This window comes from Corythoichthys intestinalis, chromosome 16, assembly GCF_030265065.1.
Source record: "Corythoichthys intestinalis isolate RoL2023-P3 chromosome 16, ASM3026506v1, whole genome shotgun sequence".
NCBI classification, from domain to species: Eukaryota; Metazoa; Chordata; class Actinopteri; order Syngnathiformes; family Syngnathidae; genus Corythoichthys; species Corythoichthys intestinalis.
Genome location: NC_080410.1, coordinates 40,438,021 through 40,460,759, shown reverse-complemented (window position 1 = coordinate 40,460,759; position 22,739 = coordinate 40,438,021). Strand labels below are relative to the sequence as shown.

The 22,739-nt window shown below is 39.2% G+C and overlaps 1 protein-coding gene across 1 annotated transcript in view; it reads left to right on the top strand.

Moving 5' to 3' along the window:
• The window catches only part of plcl5 (phospholipase C like 5), a 197,626-nt gene that overhangs the window by 126,638 nt on the left and 48,249 nt on the right, over nucleotides 1–22,739 (top strand). The window contains exons 3-4 of the mRNA XM_057818015.1: nucleotides 11,587–11,790; nucleotides 19,211–19,286. Coding sequence (XP_057673998.1) covers nucleotides 11,587–11,790; nucleotides 19,211–19,286 — 280 coding nt within the window. The remainder of the gene's footprint in view (nucleotides 1–11,586; nucleotides 11,791–19,210; nucleotides 19,287–22,739) is intronic.

Genomic DNA, 22,739 nt, shown 5'->3' with positions numbered 1-22,739 from the left:
TCAGACTACAGTAATGAGTTCAATAAGAAGTTCTGAAAGACTTGGCTCCATACACCTTTCTGTAAGATTCTCCTGTTAATGTTGATCACATGTCTTCTGTTGTACATAGGGTTATATGTGTACACAGAGATGCAGTATATTGTATGAGTCTTGTAATTGTTCTGCGTTAGTTGGTGGTTGAATGCTAGTATAGCTAAATAGCTGTGTTGCTTATGAGTGTTTTTTTTTTTTACAATAAATACGTATATAATGGCAACTGTTGACTTCTGTCGGAGATTTGTGCTGGTGTAATCTGTAAAATCCCGTTTGTTGTCGCATCATTGCGCTGCAGATGGTAGTAAACTTTTATAGCAAAGTCTGATTTTGCCTCGGCTCCCTTATTCACTAATTGGATAGCAATCAGTGAGCTCAGCTCCGCTAGGCATTATGGGCAATGAAGTTTTGAATTTGAACTGCTGCGTTTGGAAACATGCTGGTTGAATCGCTTGTCAGTTTATTTCAGTTATTGTTTGAGTACAATTTAGAACATTGTATGAGAATAAAAATTGAGTGGGAATAACATTTTGTCAACGACAATTGTCGTGATCGGAATTTTAAAAAATGTTGAGTTGGCACATAGCCAACTGTGGGTGTGTATTAACTGGACTACATTTCCATGAGTCTGCATTATATTATTTTTTTAAATAATTATTCCTTTTTTTTTTTTTTTTTTTTTTTTTTTAATGGTTGATTTTTTTTATTTTAGGAAGAATAAAGCCTGTTGAGTAAAAAAAAGTGGGAGATATACGCATCTTTGAGTGATCTTCGAGTAAAATTCAAGTATCTCGAGGCCGGGCCGAGTGTCCTCTTTTTTGGAAATCAAAATATGGTCACCCTAGTCTTGGCCCATGAAACAACTTTCTTAACCTGGGAGACAGGTTAGGACAGCAAGCCTATCAATAACCAAAAGGTGTCTCAATAATTTACCAACTTATAACTACCACTGTAAAATGCGAACATATAGTAAGATTTATCACTCATTCCTCATAACAAAAATATAGTACAACAAAATGGATTAATGGCTTGCCTTATAATAATCAATATAAACGGCAGTGAGTGAAGCCATATTCAATAAAGTATGAGGTTTCTCTGCATAGTATAAAATCCTACCAAGCATGCTGACAGGACTAACATTACACGACAACTATTATATGTATGCATAGCATAGCATAGCATAGCATAGCATAGCATAGCATAGCTTAGCATAGCACACTACACTAGCTTGAGCTACTAGCCTTAAGCATTGGCTGGCTTCAAAAACACAACAACTTATAAAGTTCTGTACATATGACCCTTCACCACCAAAGTAAACATATATTGCACATCCATATGTTATAGTAAACAAATACTTACAGACGTATCATTCCGAGGCGGAAGCGTAAGTAACAGAAAGCATTCACGATTATCAATGCTACTCCTAGACAGCACTGTGTAAAGTGAATGAGTTCGTGGAACAAATTATAGATGCAGCGAATTATTCTGACCAGCAGGTGGCAGCAATGCCCCGCAAATGGTCAACTGATTTCCAGGCCAGCCAGCACAGTACGTATTATCGGTCCTATTTTTATTTTTATATTTTTTTTTTCATTTTATTTTACAAACACAAAAATTACAGACAACACTAATAAACCAAACAAACAAAAAAATACAAACACAAATATGCCAGGAGGTATAAACACACCAAACATTGCGTAACAGAGAAACAAAAGATTAACGAATAATACTATGATCAACTATTCATTATCGGTCCTATTAATGTTATTGGATTTATTGGGATGACGTCATAATTCCATTTTGAGGGCCACTTCCTGTTGATTTTGGGTTCCAGAACAGGAAGTGACCCAGGAATGAAAAGGCAGTGACTCAAACTCAACAGGAAGTCACCTGTAAATGCCCTAAAATGAACAGAAAGTGAAAATCGGAAAGAGTGACTGTGAATGTTCTAGTTTAGAATGAACGAATGTTCATTCGCCCTTCCCAGTCTTAATGGGTTGGGCGTCGAATGCCGTCAATGGCAGCCATAGAGTTAATTGAGACACTTTTTAAAAACATTGTCACCTTTTTAAAACAATATCTCGATTCTTGGCATGAGCATATCGATAACCTTTTGGGATGCAAAGTAATCTGATTACTTTATTTCAGTAACAAGTAATCTAACGTGTTAATTTCTAAAAACTAGTAATCTGATTAAAATTAGTTATCTTCGTGTCTCTGCTAGGGGTGTGACAAACTAACGAAATGGTGATATAACCATGATACAGTAACAGTGACAACACTGGTAACTACCAGTATAATAAAAAAATATATATATACATATATATATATATATATCGTCCAAAAATCAATTCTTTTAACTGAGTCATTAGACCAGACATTGCCAAACTTCCTTCCTCACTAAGTACATCACGTGATTACAACTTGACGTGAAGTGTTCAGACTGGACTTCACTTCATCGATGTGCACGGAGCCTCGTGGCTAATTGCGCTCCATTAATGTTGCGTAAGAGAGCAGCAATACTGTGACAATGGCATGCAATTAGTCAGTGTATGAATAGTGTAATCATTAATGAGGGGCAATTACTGGCCAGTGAAAAAAGTCTGCGTTGCTAGGCATTCAGAGAACTACTTTAAAACTCCTCCGCTGGCTAAATTTGACTGAGCCAATGTCTCGATACGCGCAAGGTTGGAAATACACATACACGATTGTCACACAATGCCATCTTTGTACCTTACATCAGAACGAGCTCGATAGTTTAACCTGATCAAAAAACACTCGCCGCCTTTCTCCATTTCCTTTTGAAATGTAAATATATCTCTTTTTTTAAATGAGATGAAAGTCTAGGGAAAGTTGAAAAGATCTTCACGGACAATAAATAAAAGCAAATGGCTTTTTAATGTAAAAACAAGAACAAAATATGCACTGGCAAAAGCTTTGTAGTGGCCAGTTGTGTGGCGCCTGCTACTTGGATCCGGATTGGGCCGCCAGGCTTAGAGCCAACAGCCCAGATGGCATCACCCACCGTATCTCTGGAGGGGTTTCTTCAGTGAAATCGGAAAGGAAAGATTAACTCAAAAACTGAAGAAGATATATTTTTATGCACAGAATTGGAGCCCAAAAATGTTTACTCTTACTTTCAAAAGAATTTTATTACAGCACTACAATCGTTTTGCACTAATTCAAAGCTTGTAGGCAGTGTTGTTTTTGGCAGCCTGTTTAATTTTGTCTTAGTCTTTAGGATGAAAATACATTTTCCTCTGTAAAATTCAAAAGTTGTAGTCTGAAAATAAATAAAGGTTTCCAACAATTTTGATAAAACACACTAGGGATGGGAATAGACTCCGATTCCAATTCCGAACCGGTTCCTAGTGTTTTGAGGCCTCGACATCACAATGAAAAACCCTTAACGATCCCTTCAACGATTCCTAAAGACGGTGTTCGGCCATTTCTTACTACGCGGCGAAACGTCCTACACAATGCTCAGGGCGCTTGCGCATGCATCCACACGCATGCGCACATCGGTTAGAAGCCGCGAGTACTCACTATTTTTGTTTTTATTTAGTTATTTAGAACCTTTTCACTGCCTCAAAGATACTTTTTGCATGTATTACCCTCTCATACTTTTAACCATTGTGTTATTTTGTGTTAGCTTTGAAGCAGTTGACCACATTAGTCACGTAGCGTATTTAAACCGTCCTTATTTAATATAACTACATTTAAGTATTTTCTGCAGGCATTTTTGTAGTACGTTATTCCTGTATGCATCTAAACAAAACAAGTTTAGAGCGCACGGTAGTACTTTAGGTGTCAAATTCGACTAATGTAGGACGTTTCGCCGATGTAGATAATTTGGCAGAACAACGGGTATTGCGTCATCACGTGACTTGACAAGTCTTGTTGTCTAGACCAGGGGTCCCCATCTGCCGGGCTGCGGACCGGTACCGGTCTGTGGCGCATTTGTTACCGGGCCGCACAGAAATAATAATTTATTAACGACCGCATTCTGGCGGAATTAACCCTGTGCCCTGCTTAACACACCAATATCCCTGTCTACTCTAGATATAATATTACAGGATAGATTAGAATGTCGTCATAGAAATCCATTGATTGGACTGCTAGCAGTACATCTTGTTTGTGTATATAATATACAGTGGGGAGAACAAGTATTTGATACACTGCCAATTTTGCTGGTTTTCCCCACTTGCAAAGCATGTAGAGGTCTGTAATTTGTATCATAAGTTCTCTTCAACTGTGAGGGACGGAATCTAATACAAAAAAAAAACAGAAAATCACGTTGTATGATTTTTTAAATAATAAATTTGCATTTAATTGCATGAAATAAGTATTTGATACATCACAAAAATCAAACTTAATATTTGGTACAGAAACCTTTGTTTGATATTACAGATATCAAACGTTTCCTGTAGTCCTTGACAAGGTTTGCACACACTGCAGCAGGGATTTTGGCCCACTCCTCCATGCAGATCTTCTCCGGAGCCTTCAGGTTTCGGGGCTGCTGCCGGGCAACATGGACTTTCAGCTCCCTCCATAGATTTTCTATCGGGTTCAGATCTGGTGACTGGCTAGGCCACTCCAGGACCTTAAGATGCTTCTTACGGAGCCACTCTTTAGTTGCCTTGGCTGTGTGGTTTGGATCGTTGTCATGCTGGAAGACCCAGCCACGACCCATCTTCAGGGCTCTCACTGAAGGAAGGAGGTTGTCAGCCAAGATCTGGCGATACATAGCCCATCCATCCTCCCCTCAATACGGTGCAGTTGTCCTGTACCCTTGGCAGAGAAGCAGCCCCAAAAAATGATGTTTCCTCCTCCGTGTTTCACGGTTGGGATGGTGTTCTTGGGGTTGTACTCATTGTTCTTTTTCCTCCAAACACAACGAGCCGAGTTTAGACCAAAAAGTTCCATTTTGGTCTCATCCGACCACATGACCTTCTCCCATTGCTCCTCTGGATCATCCGGATGGTCAGTGGCAAACTTCAGACATGTCTGGACATGCACTGGCTTCAGCAGCGGGACCTTGTGTGCGCTGTAGGATTTTAATCCATGACTGCCTAATGTGTTTCCGATGGTTTTCTTCGAGACTGTGGTTCCAGCTATCTTCAGGTCATTGACCAGGTCATGTTGTGTAGTTCTGGGCTGATCCCTCACCTTCCTCATGATCAGTGATGCCCCACGAGGTGAGATCTTGCATGGAGCCGCAGAACGAGGCAGATTGACCGTCAACTTGAACTTCTTCCATTTTCTAATAATCGCTCCAACAGTTGTTACCTTTTCACCAAGCTGCTTGCTTATTTTCCTGTAGCCCATCCCAGCCTTGTGCAGGTCTATTATTTTATCCCTGATGTCCTTACACAGCTCTTTGGTCTTGGACATTGTGGAGAGGTTGGAGTTTGTTTGTTTGAGCATGTGAACAGGTGTCTTTTATTCAGGTAACAAGTTCAAACAGGTGCAGTTACTTCCGGTAATGAGTGGAGAACAGGAGGGGTTCTTAAAAAAGAACTGAGAGCTGAAATATTTACAAGTTGGTAATGTATCAAATAATGATTTCATGCAGTTAAAAACAAATTTATTGTTTAAAAATTATACAATGTGATTTTCTGGATTTTTGTATTAGATTCCGTCCCTCACAGTTGAATAGAATTTATGATACAAATTACAGACCTCTACATGGCTTGCAAGTGGGAAAACCTGCAAAATCGGCAGTGTATCAAATACTTGTTCTCCCCACTGTAGTTTTGTACATTCTACATAATTTAGGAGGGTCTTAGCTTTCATACGAGCCATTCTGAAAACCAATTGAATAATTAAAAGTCAGGTTATTAGCAATTGTTTCTACAAAATGGATAAGCGACAAGACCCAAGCCACGTTTTTAGCTTGTCCGTCAACGAAATATTTTGGTTATCGTCATTGTTGACGAAAACAACGCTGCTTGCAGGAGGTCTATTTCTATTTTCCTTTTTCTTATTAAATACTGTGCAGGTTTGGAAGCATTTCCCTAAATCTAAACAATGTTCTCCTATAGGCTGGACTAGCATCCACCACCTCCCCATGCGGCAGGGATACATTGGAATAGAAACAAAAGAGGTGTTGTACAGGGGACACAAAGATTCCATTGGGGTAATGTGGGAAGGGGAGTTAAGTGGGGAGCAGGAGGGGGCATAATTAAAAACACAAGCCTCTTGTTGGGTTTCGCAACACCGCTGTGGCTTTTTAATGCACAACAACGAGGAAGCAAAACAAATACGCTCAGCACAATGAGCGCGAATAATTGAAGCTCTACAAGCGCACTGGGACACGCATAAACACGGCAGCATATGTAATTATGCATTGCTGCTGGTCCCCCTTCACTTTTAGCTGCTCTCTATCCTACTCGAGGTGTTCCAGGTTCAGCATACAGATGACACTATCATCGTTCCATGGGTCACCTCAAAGGTGAAGCAGTGACACAGCACGTCCTCTTAAGATGTGGGGCAGGTCTGGCTCAGCAGAGAACAGAAGGTTCCCACAGTGCGCGAGCGTGGACTGGTTCTTTAATTCAAACGTAGCCTGGTTCTCTGAAAGTTTGTTTGCTTCCAGGCCTCTATTCATCAACGCACCTTGTCTTTAGCTGAGGTTTGTTCTTCTGGCTGTGATTTAAATCAGGATGACTGATGGCATCCAGACAAAGACATTTTGATGTGTCTGGTATTGTGTGCCAAAATGACGCCAGAAGATTCGGGAAGTGGACTTAAGATCCAGTCTGAGAAATAGACTGCAGAAATGATTTGAATTGGATTTCAAATTGTTCCCATTTTAGATTTCATTAGATGCGCACGATATCCATTTTTCTTAATCGATACAGATATCGATAACTTCCTGCTTCTCAAGGCCGATACCGATATGATAACCGATAATATATACAGTGGTACCTCGACGTAAGATTGCTTTGACACACGATCTTTTCGACACTCGATGTTAAATTTGACTCGCCATTTGTTTCTACATCCGACGACATGCTCGAAATACGACGATTTTTGACAGAACTGCAGTTTCTTTGTTTTGCCGGAAGACGGAAGCACGGCTGATTTTCTTGTGAGAGAAATCAACACAGGACCCAAAAAGGTTAGTGCAGGTGGAGAAAAAAAAGGAAAAGGTGACGTTTACCATTGAAATGAAGATGTATGGTGTGTGCATCCATGAACTGGGTCGATAATAGGGCCATATAATGTCAATCTCGGCCCGCGGTCCTCCTAAAAAAACGAAAAGCAGCTTTTTTTTTTTTTTTTATGCATTAGTAATTTAGTTTATAGGTATTTTTAGCCGTTTTTTTTTTTTTTTTTTTTTTTTTTTTTTTTTTTTTTGTGGGAATATGTGTTTGAACTAGGGCTGTCAAACGATTAAAATTGTTAATCGAGTTAATCACAGCTTAAAAATTAATTAATCGTAATTAATCGCAATTCAAACCATCTATAAAATATGCCATATTTTTCTGTAAATTGTTGTTGGAATGGAAAGATGAGACACAAGACGGATGTATGCATTCAACTAGGGCAGCAGCTATCGATTATTTTAGTAGTCGATTAATCGATGAACTAGCCAGTTCGAGTAATCGGCTAAGAAATATAAAAAATTATAATACCTTCACTGAGCCTCAGATGGTATAAAAATTAAATAGAGAAGGATCTGTGTACAACAAAAGAACAATTGGCTAACTGACTTAGCAAAAGTCCGCTAGCTTAAATGCTATAAAATACTAACATTTTTTTTTTTTAAATGCTCTTAACGGTTCAGACACATATTACACAAAAATTGGCTAAATATACCTTTAAACTAAATTACGAATGCATTAAAAAACACATTAGCTCAAACAAAAACTTAGCTTATGTTGGTCTTAACAGGGAGCAGCTGGATTCAGCCATATGAAATGAGGCAGACTAGAGCGCTGTGTATCCACCCAAATCAATAAAACTAAATGCAAACACTTTCAAAACAAACCATTACAACGCCACTTTAAACGAATACTCGAAGCAGAAAAATGTAATTCGAATCTTTTTTTCTAATCGAATACTCGAGTTAATCAATTAATCGTTGCAGCACTACATTCAACATACTGTACATAAGTACTGTATTTGTTTATTATAACAATAAATCAACAAGATGGCATTAACATTATTAACATTCTGTTAAAGCGATCCATGGATAGAAAGACTTGTAGTTCTTAAAAGATAAACGTTAGTACAAGTTATAGAAATTTTATATTAAAACCCCTCTTCATGTTTTCGTTTTAAATAAAGTTTGTAAAATTTTCAATCAAAAAATAAACTAGTATCTCGCGATTGTTGACGTCAATAATAATTATGATGCTGAAGCCTGAAACCCATAAAATCAGTCGCACCCAAGCGCCAGCAGAGGGCGGAAAAACACCAAAAAACACAAGTAACAAGTCGAAATGACACTGCTGTCTTTTTAATCTGTTTGAGTGGGGCATGTGCGTTAAATGCGTCAAATATTTTAACGTGATTAATTTTTAAAAAAATAACGCCCGTTAACGCGATAATTTTGACAGCCCTAGTTTGTTCAGAGCATCTAAAAAAAAAAAAATTGTTAGCATTTTATAGCATTTAAGCTAGCAGACTTTTGCTAAGTAAATTAGCCAATTAATCTTTTGTTGAACTTACTCATTTATTTATTTTTTATACAGTTTGAGGCTCATCTCAGGTATTTAAATTTTTATCTTCCCTATCCGATTATTCAAACTAACTAGTTCATCGATTAATCGACTACTAAAATAATCAATAGCTGCAGCCCTAGTTCATAGTAACGTTCATGAGCCAAAAATATGATGCATTCAGTTCACGTTCCCCCAAAATATGAACGTGTTCATGAACGATCGTTCATTGAACATCTTCATGTACAACACTGGACCTGATGGTGGTACTCAGACACCCAATAATTCTTTAGGTGGTACATGCTGTAAAATATATGAAAACCGCTGACTTAGAAAATATCCTCCCCGCAAATATTAATAAATTACATACATAGCCTCCAGAGAGTTTTATATCTCATTTTGACACTGTACAAGAGGTGTCTGGTATCATCTAAACAACTCACAAATAGCTTTGTGTGTTTCACTTTTTAGCAGATTATAAAGAAAACATCATTTTCAGGAGACTGAAGCTTTTTGTTGAGCAGCGACCGCACATGTTTTAAGCCACAGATGGCCGACCATAACATGCCAAAATCGTGCTGCTTACCCGCTCAAAGCCGAATGATACAAATGGGCCTCATAAACCACAATGTTATTAATCTCATTAAGGAACGAATGACACTTAGCAAGCCGTCAAGGAGTGGGAATGTTGGTCTGCTGTAATTAAGCGATTTGTAATGTGATATCAACAAAATCATAGAACTTGAAAGTGATTTGTAAAGCAATAATAACAGAATCATTGAAAATGAAACCAAACAGGGATGACTGACTGCGATTGCTCTCCAAAGGCTCCAAACAGAAGCAGTGTGACTTGAAGATGAGCGCTGTCATTTAATGTCACCCAAACAACAACCGGCGTTCTATCGTTCTGTTTGTGTCCTGTCATTAAATTGTCTCCTTCAAAGGCATGCTATTACTTCTCCCAAGTGCATTAGTCTTACAGGACTTCTGTAGTTTTTGGCTCAGAATCACAAGGACAAACTGAGTAACACTCAGAGAGTAGACTTCCGACTAAGCGGCCAAATTCAAAGCATCGCCATACTTATTAAAGTGTGCACTCTATTTAAAGGGATCCTCTATTTTTAAGACAAGTAATTCTTAAAAGATAAATGTTAGTATGAGTTATAATAATTTGATATTAAAACCCCTCCTGTTTTTGTTTTAATAAAGTTTGAAAAATTATTTTAAGTGATAGGTCGCCATTCTTGTTACGTCGCAGTGCGTGACGTCACAAGTCCCGTTGCCGAAATTCCAGCGTGTCACTCGTTAGCTTTCCCAACATGTCGTCAGTTCTACCCTTCCTATTTGAACCAGATCTGAAAAGTGAAGAGCAGGACAGCACTGTCAGTCGTTTACAAGACGAGCTTCAGGGAAAAATGCGTGCAGCAAATACCTGATAAGACAAAAGTTGGGCAAAACTGGTGATGCGAGAGAGTGCTGTTTGGAACTCCGGTTGAGAGCGAGAGTGTATATGCTGTTTGGAACTCCGGTTTTATTAGCAGATATTCAAGGTAAGCATATTGCGTTTTCAAACTAATCCCAATATAATTCTGTAGATTGTTAGCATCCAGAGCTGTCGTGTGCTTTACATACAGTACAGGCCAAAGAGCACACTTTGTGTAATCCATGTCTTGTACATTGTAACGCGTGGTAGCTAGGATTTGTGTATAAAAGTACCAAAAAGGGGAGAAGCTTCCACTTATGCACATTTATTCACAAAAAATAATAATTCCGCCTTGACCACTCTTCACTCGGGAGCTCAGCAGTACGCAAACACGCGTTCCCTGACGAACTCCAACATTGTTGTAAGGTCCACGTCAGAGTCACTGTCGTCACTGTAGCGTGTAATAGTGCTTTAATTATTTAGTATGATTTGGGGAAAACTCCTATGAAGAATAGTCAACATAAAAGATAGCAATAGTAATCCAAATCCACATTTTTTACTCACTCGAAGATCCAGGAATTAGACCGATCCCATGGCAATGTCGCAGCCGCGATCAGGCCGTCGATTCCACAAAATAGACTAATCCGAAAAGCCGCGGTGGGACCGACGAATCCAAAAATGGACAGATCCGAAACCAATATTGCAGACGCGGTGGGACCGTCGGATCCGGAAAATAGACGGATCCCTTACTTGACTGAGGATCCAGGAAAAATGTTCGGGCGCCAGTTGTAACGCGTGGTGGGTAGGATACGTGTATACAGGGAGCAAAAATACTACACTAAAAATAATAATTCCACTTTGACCACTCACTTCACTCCCCTTGTTTCCATTTGACTGGAAATTGCATCCAAAAGCAGCACATCGTGGCATTTTACTTCGCGAGTTTAGGCAGCAATAAGCAATTGTTGAACACGCTACACATTTGGAAAGATCCCATTGACGTCATCACTGCGAGCCCGCAAACCATGGCGCCAACTAACGGTCAAAATATAGACTAAATATTATAAAATATTGCCATTGATTTAACATTTTATGTGTTTCTAACAACATATTTTAGTACAAGAGAACAATTGTGGTTTATCAGAGCCTACACGTATCAAAGTTAGAGGATCACTTTAAGTATGAAATAAATAGGCTAATTTGTTATCAAGTTATTGTGAAACTCCTTTTCTGACCTCTGTGACCTTGGACCACCCCAAAATTTAATCAACTCTTCTTTTTCATAATACAAGATAACCAGCGAGTTTGATAATAATCAATTTTTTTGTTCTTCTTATCTTGAACACAAGCATACAGACAAGCAGACATACGGAACCGAATACACAACCTCCACCTTTTGTAGGTTTTACCCACTGGCGGAGCTAAATCAATTGTATTCACATCATTTGCTGTTCTTCCCAGAATGCCATGGTGTCCTTCAAGGAGCTGTGCGGGCTGACGCCGGCCGCCAACATGAAGCAGTGCATCCTGACCGTGTCCACCTGGTTGATGAACAGCGAACGTTCGCTACGGGTGACAGTAGACCTGAGTGAGACCTACCCCACTATGGAGGCGCAGGGTCTGGTGCCTGAGCTGCTGCGCAAAGTGCTAAATGCCTACGATATGGTAAGTAAACGTAGAGACATTGCTCATGTTGACAACTCTTCCCATGCAGCCTGTGCTGCGACTGCTTTCAATTTTGAGGCTTGGTGCTGTCAGAGCAGTGATCACGCTTTAATAACTTTCCCGGAGGCACACACAATGCCGGAAGATCTCGGTATAGACACCAGTCAGAAGATTTTGGCTCCATTGTGGGCTCGGGCCTTTTGAGTGGGTTCTGTCTGAGTACTTCAGACTCCAATTTAACTCTGATGCTGCTATTGACAGCAATAGACCCCCAATCTATTAGAGACAGAGAGAGCGTATCTATCTATCTATCTATCTATCTATCTATCTATCTATCTATCTATCTATCTATCTATCTATCTATCTATCTATCTATCTATCTATCTATCTATCTATCTATCTATCTATCTATCTATCTATCTATCTATCTATCTATCTATCTATCTATCTATCTATCTACAGTGGGGAGTGCCGATTTTGCTGGTTTTCGCACTTGCAAGCCATGTAGAGGTCTGTAATTTGTATCATAAGTTCTCTTCAACTGTGAGGGACGGAATCTAATACAAAAATCCAGAAAATCACATTGTATAATTTTTAAATAATAAATTTGTATTATATAAGTATTTGATACATTACCAATTAGTAAATATTTCTGCTCTCAGTTCTTGGATTGCTTTTCTCTTAAGCACAGGACTTCTTTCTTCTTCTTTCTTTCAGAAAGAAAGCTGACCAATACACAGGGTCTGAAAGGCAAATTGGTGTTGGATTATCTTTAAATACATGCTACTTTTTGAGCAGAATTCTAGCTTTGAATAGGCTAATGTTCCTATTGTTGAAAGCACAAAAGTGTGTAATAAACAACTAGCACATTTATATTTTGCATTTTGTTTGCTTACGGTACCGTATATGAATGGAACCGTGACCTCAAAACCGAGGTAAGCACCGAACCGAGATTTTTGTGTACCGTTACACCCCTAATGCACACCATTTGATGTTGAGTGCGGCATATGGTCTGAGCACTAACAGGGTGACCCCCAACCTCTTCAATCTCTGCAGCAATGCTGACAGCACTCCTGTAACGAGTCACATGACATTTTGGAGGGAAAATGACAAGCAGTACTCAATTTGGACATTTAGGGATGTACGTAGTTTGTAAGCGGTGTACTCACTTTTGTTGCCAGGGGTTTATATAAGGGCTGTCAAACGATTAAAATTTTGAATCGAGTTAATCACAGCTTAAAAATTAATTAATCGTAATTAATCGCAATTCAAACCATCTCTAAAATATGCCATATTTTTCTGTAAATTATTGTTGGAATGGAAAGATAAGACAAGCCGGATATATACATTCAACATACTGTACATAAGTACTGTATTTGTTTATTATAACAATAAATCCACAAGATGGCATTAACATTATTAAAATTCTTTCTGTGAAAGGGATCCACGGATAGCAAGACTTGTAATTCTTAAAGGATAAATGTGAGTTTGTATATTGTGACTAAATATTGCCATCTAGTGTATTTGTTGAGCTTTCAGTAAATGATACTGTAGCGACTTAACTGTTCTGCCCAAATGCATGATGGGAAGTGGTGCAACCATGACAGTGTGTAGTGGCTGCAAATTCTATATCTTCTCTGTGTTGGGTACAATACAGGGTGTTAAGAAAAAGATCAACTCCTCTCATTCATCCCCATGTCGCTTCCCTCAATATTTATAGTTGTTGTGGGAGAGATGTGAAAGCTTTTGCCAATTAAAAGCACGGCCCCAATGAATGCTTGTATCTATTCCACTCACTTGACTCTGCCTCTTTGCTCTGTATATAAGTGAAACAGCGCCATTGTAGGCAGTTTGCGGCAATGCGTGAGTTGGTCTTTCCGCGCATGCATTAATTGCGTTAAATATTTTAACGTAATTAATTTTAAAAATTAATTACCGCCAGTTAACGCGATAAATTTGACAGCCCTAGTTTATATATTAATGGCTATATTTTTGAGTTATTTTGAGGGGAATATTAATTAATTCTATGATAAAAGCTGCACACAGGCTACTTTTCATTGTGTCAAAGTGTCATTTTGTCAGTGTTGTCCCATGAAAAGATACACTTAAATATCTGCAGAAATGCGAGGGGTGTACTCACTTTTGTGATACACTGTATGTGTATGTGTGTAGTGCTGCAACGATTAGTCGATTAACTTGAGTAATTCAATTAGAAAAAAAGCTTCGAATCAATTTTTTCTGCTTCGAGTATTCGCTTAATTTGAGTGGAATTGTAATGGTTTGTTTTGAAAGTGTTTTTACATTTAGTTTTATTGATGGGTGGATACACTCCCCTCTCGTGGCAAAAGTGAATATGACATAACTCATTTGAAATGGCTGATTGCAGCTGCTCCCTGTTAAGACCAACATAATGTAAGTTTATGTTTAAGCTAATGTTTCTTTATGGATTTGGAATTTAGTTCATTGGTATATTTTGCCGTTTTTTGTCAGAATATGTGTGTGTTTGAACTATTTGTTTAGAGCATTGTAAAAAAAATTTTTTAAAAAAGATTTTTATAGCATTTAGGCTAGCTTACTTTTGCTATGCAAGTTAGCTAATTGTTCTTTTGTTGTACTTAGATCCTCATATATTATTTCTTTTAATACTGTTTGAGGTTAAGCTCAGGTATTTTAATTTGTTTTTTAATCAAACCAAACCAATTTTTTAAAGAAACACAATGTATTCAAATTTAAAATTTGAAAGTGCAATCTTAGCAAGCCTTTGTTTTACATGTTCTAAAATGTATTCAGCAACGCATTAAATGTTCCTAGTTTAATTAGTCGATTATTCGAACTAACTAATTCAGGGGTTCCCAACCTATTCCACTAAGGCACACTGTGGGTGCAGGATTTCATTCTTACCAAACAAGATGACAACACTTTTTCCCCAATCTGGTGTTTTACAAGTGCAATCAGTTGATTGCAGTCAGGTGTGGCTTGTTTTAGCAGAAGCCTCATTGGTTCAACTGTCTCTGCTGGATCGGCTGGAACAAAAACCAGGACCCACAGTGTGCCTTGAGGACTGGGTTGAAAACCCCTGAACTAATTGATAGATTAATCGACTACTAAAATAATCGATAGCTGCAACCCTAATATTTTTAGATATATGTATATCTAAAAATATATTTATACTGTAGATATGCACATATGTGTCTATATATTCTACAGTTTTTTGATGATGAGTGTCCTATAATCTTCAATATCGGACTGTTGAGAACACAAATACCCCGAGGCATAGCATATTCTTATTCAGTTGGAGATTCCCGCCCCCACAATTTCAAGATCCCATCTTCCATAATAGTTGCGAATAGTCACTGGGTTACAATACCACATTAAAGCTGAAAAGGAAACGCGTCAATTGTGCTATTTAACCAATAATTATTTTCCAATTTTTTTCCTGGAAAGTATTGTGTTGTGCTTAGAATTTGTAAACAAGAGGGGAAGAAAGTGATGGTGTCTATATTATTTAACAATATTGGACTGGGAAAAAATACATTAAAGGAAAAAGAAACAAGATTAGTTTAGTCAGAGCTTCTGCAAGATGCCACTGACTCATACCTTTGTTATGTTGTGGGTCAAATTGACCAGGTGGAAAGAACGCAACAGAAAGTATGTAAGAAGAAATAGTTCAACATGTAGTAGGGCATATTGACCTGTGAACATTTTGAGAGCCAAAAAAAAAAAAAAAACATTAAAGGCCGGGTTATTTAAAAATCACATTCACACCTATTGCTAATTGAGAGTCTTCACTGAAGCTAAAATTACGGTGGCCGAGAGGTGTCAGGCGAAATGCAAAGTCCAAATACTTTGCAAATGGAAAAAGCACGAACCCCAATGGCGTACAGCAAGCAACATGTCACTTCCGCTTATTAATATTCATGAAATTAGCTACTGTCTCTAAGTAGGGACAAGCCACCGTTTGTCCCTAATAGGAACTGAATGGAAATCGCGTACGAAGGAGATGTTTACAGAGCTAAACCTACCAATTTCTCTCCGAAAATGATGTGCCTGGTGCCAAATTGACTGGCAAAGATGTGGAAGAACATAAAAATGTTCGGTTAAAGAGATGGCTTTTGTGTCGAAGGCAGAAAAAGACGAAAAAAACGAGCCGACCTAAGCATAGCTTTAGCTTTTTTATCGACGCAACTGACAATGACATTCTCCTGTTTCTACAAGCTATCCTTTACCATCAGCCCTGTCTTATATATCCTCTGGTTGTCCTACGTCTCTTACCGTTCTTGGGGGTAATTTAGTTAGCTTTGTGTAGCGATCGCAAATGCTACTCAGTGACAGCCAACGAACACTTTTAATTTTTTCATTGATAACACATCTTAATTCTATAATTTATTTACACTTCCCCCTTACTAAAGTTGTTTATTTATGTATATATATATATATATATATATATATATATATATATATATATATATATATATATATATACACACGGTAACAGTGGCAGTCAGATACCATTGTAATTCTTTTCAGGTCATTCATTGTCAGACAGAAGCAGTACGGCATAACGTTACGCTAAAAAAATAAGTTAAAAATATAAAAATGGCTTACCTCTTTGTCCTCTGAAAGAACATGCCAACCCAAGATAATGTTTACTAAATATGAAATGTGAATGGATTCACCGAGCTGTTGTTAAAAGTCCGCGCAAGTTGATTCGGTTTTCACATTTTTTCCTCCCGAGTTTTTGGTTTCCGGAAAAGTATGAAGAAAACATCCTTCATGTGTCGTAATGTCTACAGTCATTTCTACAAGTTCCAAAAAAGCAATGCGTGATCGGTATGTTCGTTTTTGAAAGATTACCGGATAAAAGTAGCATAAATTACGTCGTGTCTATGCGAGGGCGGGTCTATAATGTCCCACTTCGGCTTTACTTCCGCTTTACAATGCGATGTCACGGTCTAAAAATAGCCTGCGTGCGGTACGCCATTGCAAACGCTTTGCAAAAGAAAAAAAAGCTCGAATGCAAACTGCCACAACACGATCCAATTCCTAAAGCACGATTGCAAACTGGCAAAAGCACGAACGCCAATTGCCACAACACGACAGCAAATGGCTCGCAGCACGACTGCAAAAGGCTTGCAAGACAATTGCAAAGACGATGACCCAGAAGTCAAAAAAAAAAAAAAATAATAATAATAATAATAATAAAAAAAGACGACACTTTGCTATATGTGCTTTGTGACCATCTCTACGGACCTCCGTAAAGTCCCCCCCCCCCCCCCATCAGATGCATATTTATAAAAATGATGTTAATCGTTTGTGCTGCAACGGTTTTGTAGATACAGTATGATGCTTTTATTGAGATTTTAATTTCGAGTGGGGACGTCACTTGTAGCTTTTTTCTTAGCTTAGCTACCCCAGCTAATGGAGCGTACCAACTCTCTCAATAACAGAGGGGTGTCCTCACAACTAGCACGAACAGAGCACAAAAAAATTCGGGTCCATTTTGCAGTAAATTGGGGGGCTTGAGATATTAATTTCGAGTGATGACGTCCCTCTAAGCTCCTCATTTACTGCAAAATGGTTCTGGATTGGTGCCATTTGTTTGTGCTACGTTTGTGCTAGTTGTTAGGACACCCATCTGTTATTCAGAGAGTTCAATTCAATTCAATTTTATTTGTATAGCCCTGGATCACAATAACGTTGTCTAAAAGGGCTTTGCAAAGGATATATGATACACAATCAGAAACAGCAAATGAAGCAACAAAGATGAATAAATAAATTCAAGTCCTGGGTATCCCCCATCCTTAGACCCTCCATGTCGGCAAGGAAAAACTCCAAAAACTCCAGAGTCTTGGGGAGAAAATGAGAAACCTTGGGGAGTACCACAGTCAGGAGAGATCTACTCCCAGGACGGATAGACAGGAAGCCCCAGGACTGCTAATGGGAATTAGCAGGCGAAGTTACAGTCCGTAAAGATGCAGTGGAGTAAAGGAACAAGAAGAGGTCCATCTAGCCAGATGAGACGGGGGTAGCAACGAGGACGTCCATCCAGTCTGGGGTCCGGACAGTCAGGAGGCTGCAGCTGAAAAATAGCCCCTCCCCAGAGGGGAGGGGGGAAAGGGGACACCGGGTGACTAGTGATGAAGAGACTACAAACTAGATATTAACATTGGAAAATAGAAATAAAGTAAGATAAGTGGTAGGTAGAGTGAGAAAAAGGAGATAGAACTCAGTGGCGGTACTTCCCTCAGCTTTATAGCTTCTAGTGCAGCTTAGACTAAACTTTGAGTCTACTCCGACTTCAACTAGCCTGACCATAAGCTATGTTGAATAGGAACGTTTTTAATCTAATCTTAAATGTGCAGACTATCTCGGCTTCTTTAATATTAGCTGGAAGCTGATTCCATAAAACAGGGGCTTGGTGGCTAAAGGCTCTAGCTCCAACAGTACTTTTAGAAACCCTGGGAACTACCAGTAGACCTGCATTCTGAGAGCGGAGTGTTCTGTTGGGGCGGTATGGAACCAGAGCATCGGTGAGATAAGATGGCCCCAACCCATTAATGGTCTTAAATGTAAGAAGGAGGATTTTAAATTTAATTCTAAACTCGACTGGAAGCCAGGGAAGGGCCTGGAGCACAGGGGTGATGTGCTCTCTTCTATTGGTTCCTGTTAAAAGTCTTGCTGCTGTGTTTTGGACAAGCTGAAGACCTTTTAGAGAACTTTTAGGACAAACTGCAAGTAGGGAGTTAGAGTAATGCAATCTCGATGTAACGAACGCGTGAATTAATTTTTCTGCATCACTTTTGGATAAAATATTTGAGTTGGTACGCTTCATTAAAATAACATAACAGAGGGGGAGAGTTGTACGCTCCATTAACATAACATAACAGAGTGGTGTCCTAACGGCTAGCACGAACGTAGCATAAACGAATGGCACCACTTCGGAACCATTTTGCAGTAAATTGGGGGCTTAGAAGGACGTCATCACTCGAAATTAATATTATTATTATATTATATTAATGATACATTTGCAATCGGGCTTTAGGATTTGGGGATTGTGTCGTGGCAGTTTGCATCCGTGCTGCGAGCCATTTGCTGCCGCGTTGTGGCAATTGGGGTTCGTGCTTTTGCCAATTTGCAATCGTGTTTGCATTCGTGTTTTTTTTCTTTTGCAAAGCGTTTGCAATAGGGGTTCGTGCTTTTTCTATTTGCAAAGTGTTTGGACTTTGCATTTCGCCTGACACCTTTCGGCCACCGTATAAAATGAGTAACGTGGGAGGAAACCGGATTCACCTGCGCAACTGTGAAGCAGATGAGCTAACCCCTTGTCCACTGTGGGGCTTCATCGAAAAGTATAATGGAAAAAAATGCTAATACGACGTCACAAAAATATATCTAACTGTCTATCGTCTTTGTCCGCTAGATGATCCAAACCAGCAGAACGCTGATTGAGTCAGCTGATGTGGTCTACTCCAGGCTTGTGCAAGCACAACGTGCAGGTATGAATGCCAATTAAGAACATACATACACTTGTTTATTATCACCATTTGGTAATGACACTTAAGCCATAAGCGGGAGGCGGCAGCACAAGAAACGAGGCGCAATGACGAAGGGCTTTCACCTCCGAGCTGCCTGCTGCTCAACCCAAGGACGAACTCACTGAGCGCCGTAGTGCTTTGATTGACTAGAAAGGAGAAAGTGAAACGATAGAATTCAATTCAACGCAAATTTATTTATATGGTGTTTTCGCAACAGCCATAGCGACACTAAAGTACTTTACACAGCACATAACACCATTAAAAAAATGTAAAAAAAATAAAATACAACCATCAGCAAACCTACCTTACTGACCCTTCCTGCATCCCCATGAATGTCAAAAATGTGCCGTTGATTGAAAAAGGCTACATTTGCAACTCTTAATGCTTAATTCATCAAGTACATTACCTAACTTATATATCTTGCTAAATTCCTGTGTAATGTTACTGGGGATTTACCTGTGAATAGAATAGAATAGAATAGAATAGAATAGAATAGAATAGAATAGAATAGAATAGAATAGAATAGAATAGAATAGAATAGAATAGAATAGAATAGAATAGAATAGAATGAAAAAGTATCTGAAGCTTTTGGAATTTCTCACATTTCTGCTTAAAATCACCAAATGTGATCTGATCTTTGTCAAAATCACACAGATGAAAAAACAGTGTCTGCTTTAAGTAAAACCATCCAAACATTTATAGGTTTTCATGTTTTAATGAGGATAGTATGCAAACAATGACAGGGGGGGGGAATAATTAAGTGAACAATCACATTTAATATTTTGTGCCCCCCCCCCCCCCCCCCTTGGCAGCAAAAACTTCATTTAGATGCTTCCTGTAGCTGCAGATCAGTCTGGCAAACTGATCAGGCCTGATCTTGGCCCATTCTTCTCTACAAAACTGCTGTAGTTCAGTCAGATTCCAGGGATGTCTGGCATGAATCGCTGTGTTTAGGCATCTCAATGGGGTTCAAGTCTGGACTTTGACTTGGCCTTTCCAGAACGTGTATTTTGTTCTTCTGAAACCATTCTGAAGTGGATTTACTTCGGTGTTTTGGATCATTGTGTTGTTGCAGCATCCATCCTCTTTTTAGCTTCAACTTTCTGACAGACGGGCTCAGGTTTTCCTGCAAAACATCACGGCCAACTTTTAAATTCATTCTTCCATTAATGATTGCAGGTTGTTCAGGCCCTGAAGTAGCAAAACAGCCCCAAATCATGACAATCTCTCAACCATGCTTCACGGTGGGGATGAGGTTTTGATGTTGGTGAGCTGTTCCATTTTTCCTCCACACATGATGTTTGTTTCTCCCAGACAATTCAACTTTGGTTTCATCAGTCCACAAAATATTTTGCCAAAACTTCTGTGGAGTGTTCAAGTGCCTTTTTGGGAACATTAAACGAGCATTAATGTTTTTTTTTTTAGACAGCAGTAGCTTCCTCCGTGGAGTCCTCCCATGAACACCATTCTTGGCCATTGTTTTACCTATAGTTGATGTGTGCACAGAGATACACTGGACTACCAGTGATTTCTATAAGTCTTTGCAGACACTCTATAGTTCTTTTTTTACCTCTTTGAGTATTCTGTGCTGAACTTTTGGCGTCACCTTTGGTGGACGGCCACTCATTGGGAGAGAAGCAACAGTGCCAAACTCTTTCCATTTGTAGACAACTTCTCTAACTGTCGATTGATGAACATCCAACTGTTGACAAAGGAGGCGTTAATATATATGGGTTTTTTTTGTTTTTTTACAAAAACAGTGAAAATTTCTAAAATTCAATTCGAGGTCGAAAATGACGTTGATTACAACGATAGTTCTCGAATAGTGCTCAGCGAGGAAAAGTTAACTGCAGATTTAGACCATGGAGGTCAAAAAGGAAATCTATCTTAAGTGACTTCAAATATGTAAGACTTGCATTGTAGCTATATTATTATTTGGTGTTGATGTAGAACTTCAGCCGTTGGTTATTCGTGTGCATTTCACCTGTGACCTTTTAGCTTTCAAATATGTTCATGTGTCATTGCGGTGTCTGGCTATAGGGATTTACGTTATATTACACGGGCACTTTTATTTCAAATACAAAAACTCTAACACACACTGTAGGTGAAATAGAATGCTGTCTTTGTAGTAGCCTTGTAGTAGTACGTAAATTATCTAGCATGTGTGTGCACTGCCACTGTGCATGCCTTTTAAGCAGAAAACGCGCAAGCAGGACAAATTTGAATGGCGAAAAACTAAAAAAGATCCTTAGCACCGTCTGAGGTGAGTCACTTCCAGCGCCCCTGACGCCTGGACATTATACTAGGGTGCGACCCGTTTAATGTCCATGTCGGTCGACCTTTGAAATTGCTTTCAGATATAGGGTGTCCTCTTTTGCCTGGACATGTACACCTTTCACGTCGAGTCCTCGTCATCCGGCCGGTTTTTATAAATGTAACCGGTGTGTCAGCGCCACCCCGCGTTCCGCTCTGACTTCTGACCAGGCCGGGACGCGAACCCACGCGCCACGACACTTCCACTCAGCAGGCAAGGACGGTAACCACTGCGCCAACAAAGCTCGAGCCAACGGCGCAGCCGTTAGCGTCCTTACATGAAGGAATCGGCAGGGAGGTTTCCACGCTCCACAACAGACCTGCGTGTACCCGTTACATAAATTCATGAAAATGTCCGGTTTTTATGATTTTTCATGGGAACAATTTGAAGAGTATCCCTCCGGCCGCTGGGGGGCAGCGCTTGCCTGCGTTGACGTGGCTCCTACTACTAGGTGCGGGAGAAGAGTACAGTTAACCCCTTGTATTATGGGGCATTACCGCTATCTACTGGGTTGACGGTTTGGCAAGAGAACAGGCAGTTACAGACTACAATAAGGAGTACTTCTAAGAGACGTTTATAGTGCTCTGTACACCTTTCTGTAAGTTTATCTTCTGTTAATGTTGCTCATGTGTCTTCTGTTTTATATAGGGTTATACGTGTACAAAGAGTTGTACACATTTTATTAGTCTTGTATTAATTGTTCTGCGTTCGTGTATTTGGTTGAATGCTAGTATTATATTCTAACTAGGAGTGCCTGCTCAGTTGTTAAGAGTTTTTTTACGATAAAAACATATATAATGGCAACTGTTGACTTCTGGCGGAGCTTTGTACTGGCGTGATCTTTAAAATCCCGTTTGGTGTCGCATCGTTGCGCTGACGATGATTGTAAACTTTTATAGCAAAGTTTGATTTTGCCTCGTCTCCCGGTACTCGCTAATAGGGTAGCTATCAGTGAGCTAAGCCATTCTGGGAAAAGTAGTTTTGAACTGCTGTGTTTGGAAACATGCAATAGCTTGTCAGTTTATTTTTGTTATTGTTTGCGTGCAATCTAGAACATTGAATGAGAACAAAAATTGAGTGGGAATAACAATTTCTCAATC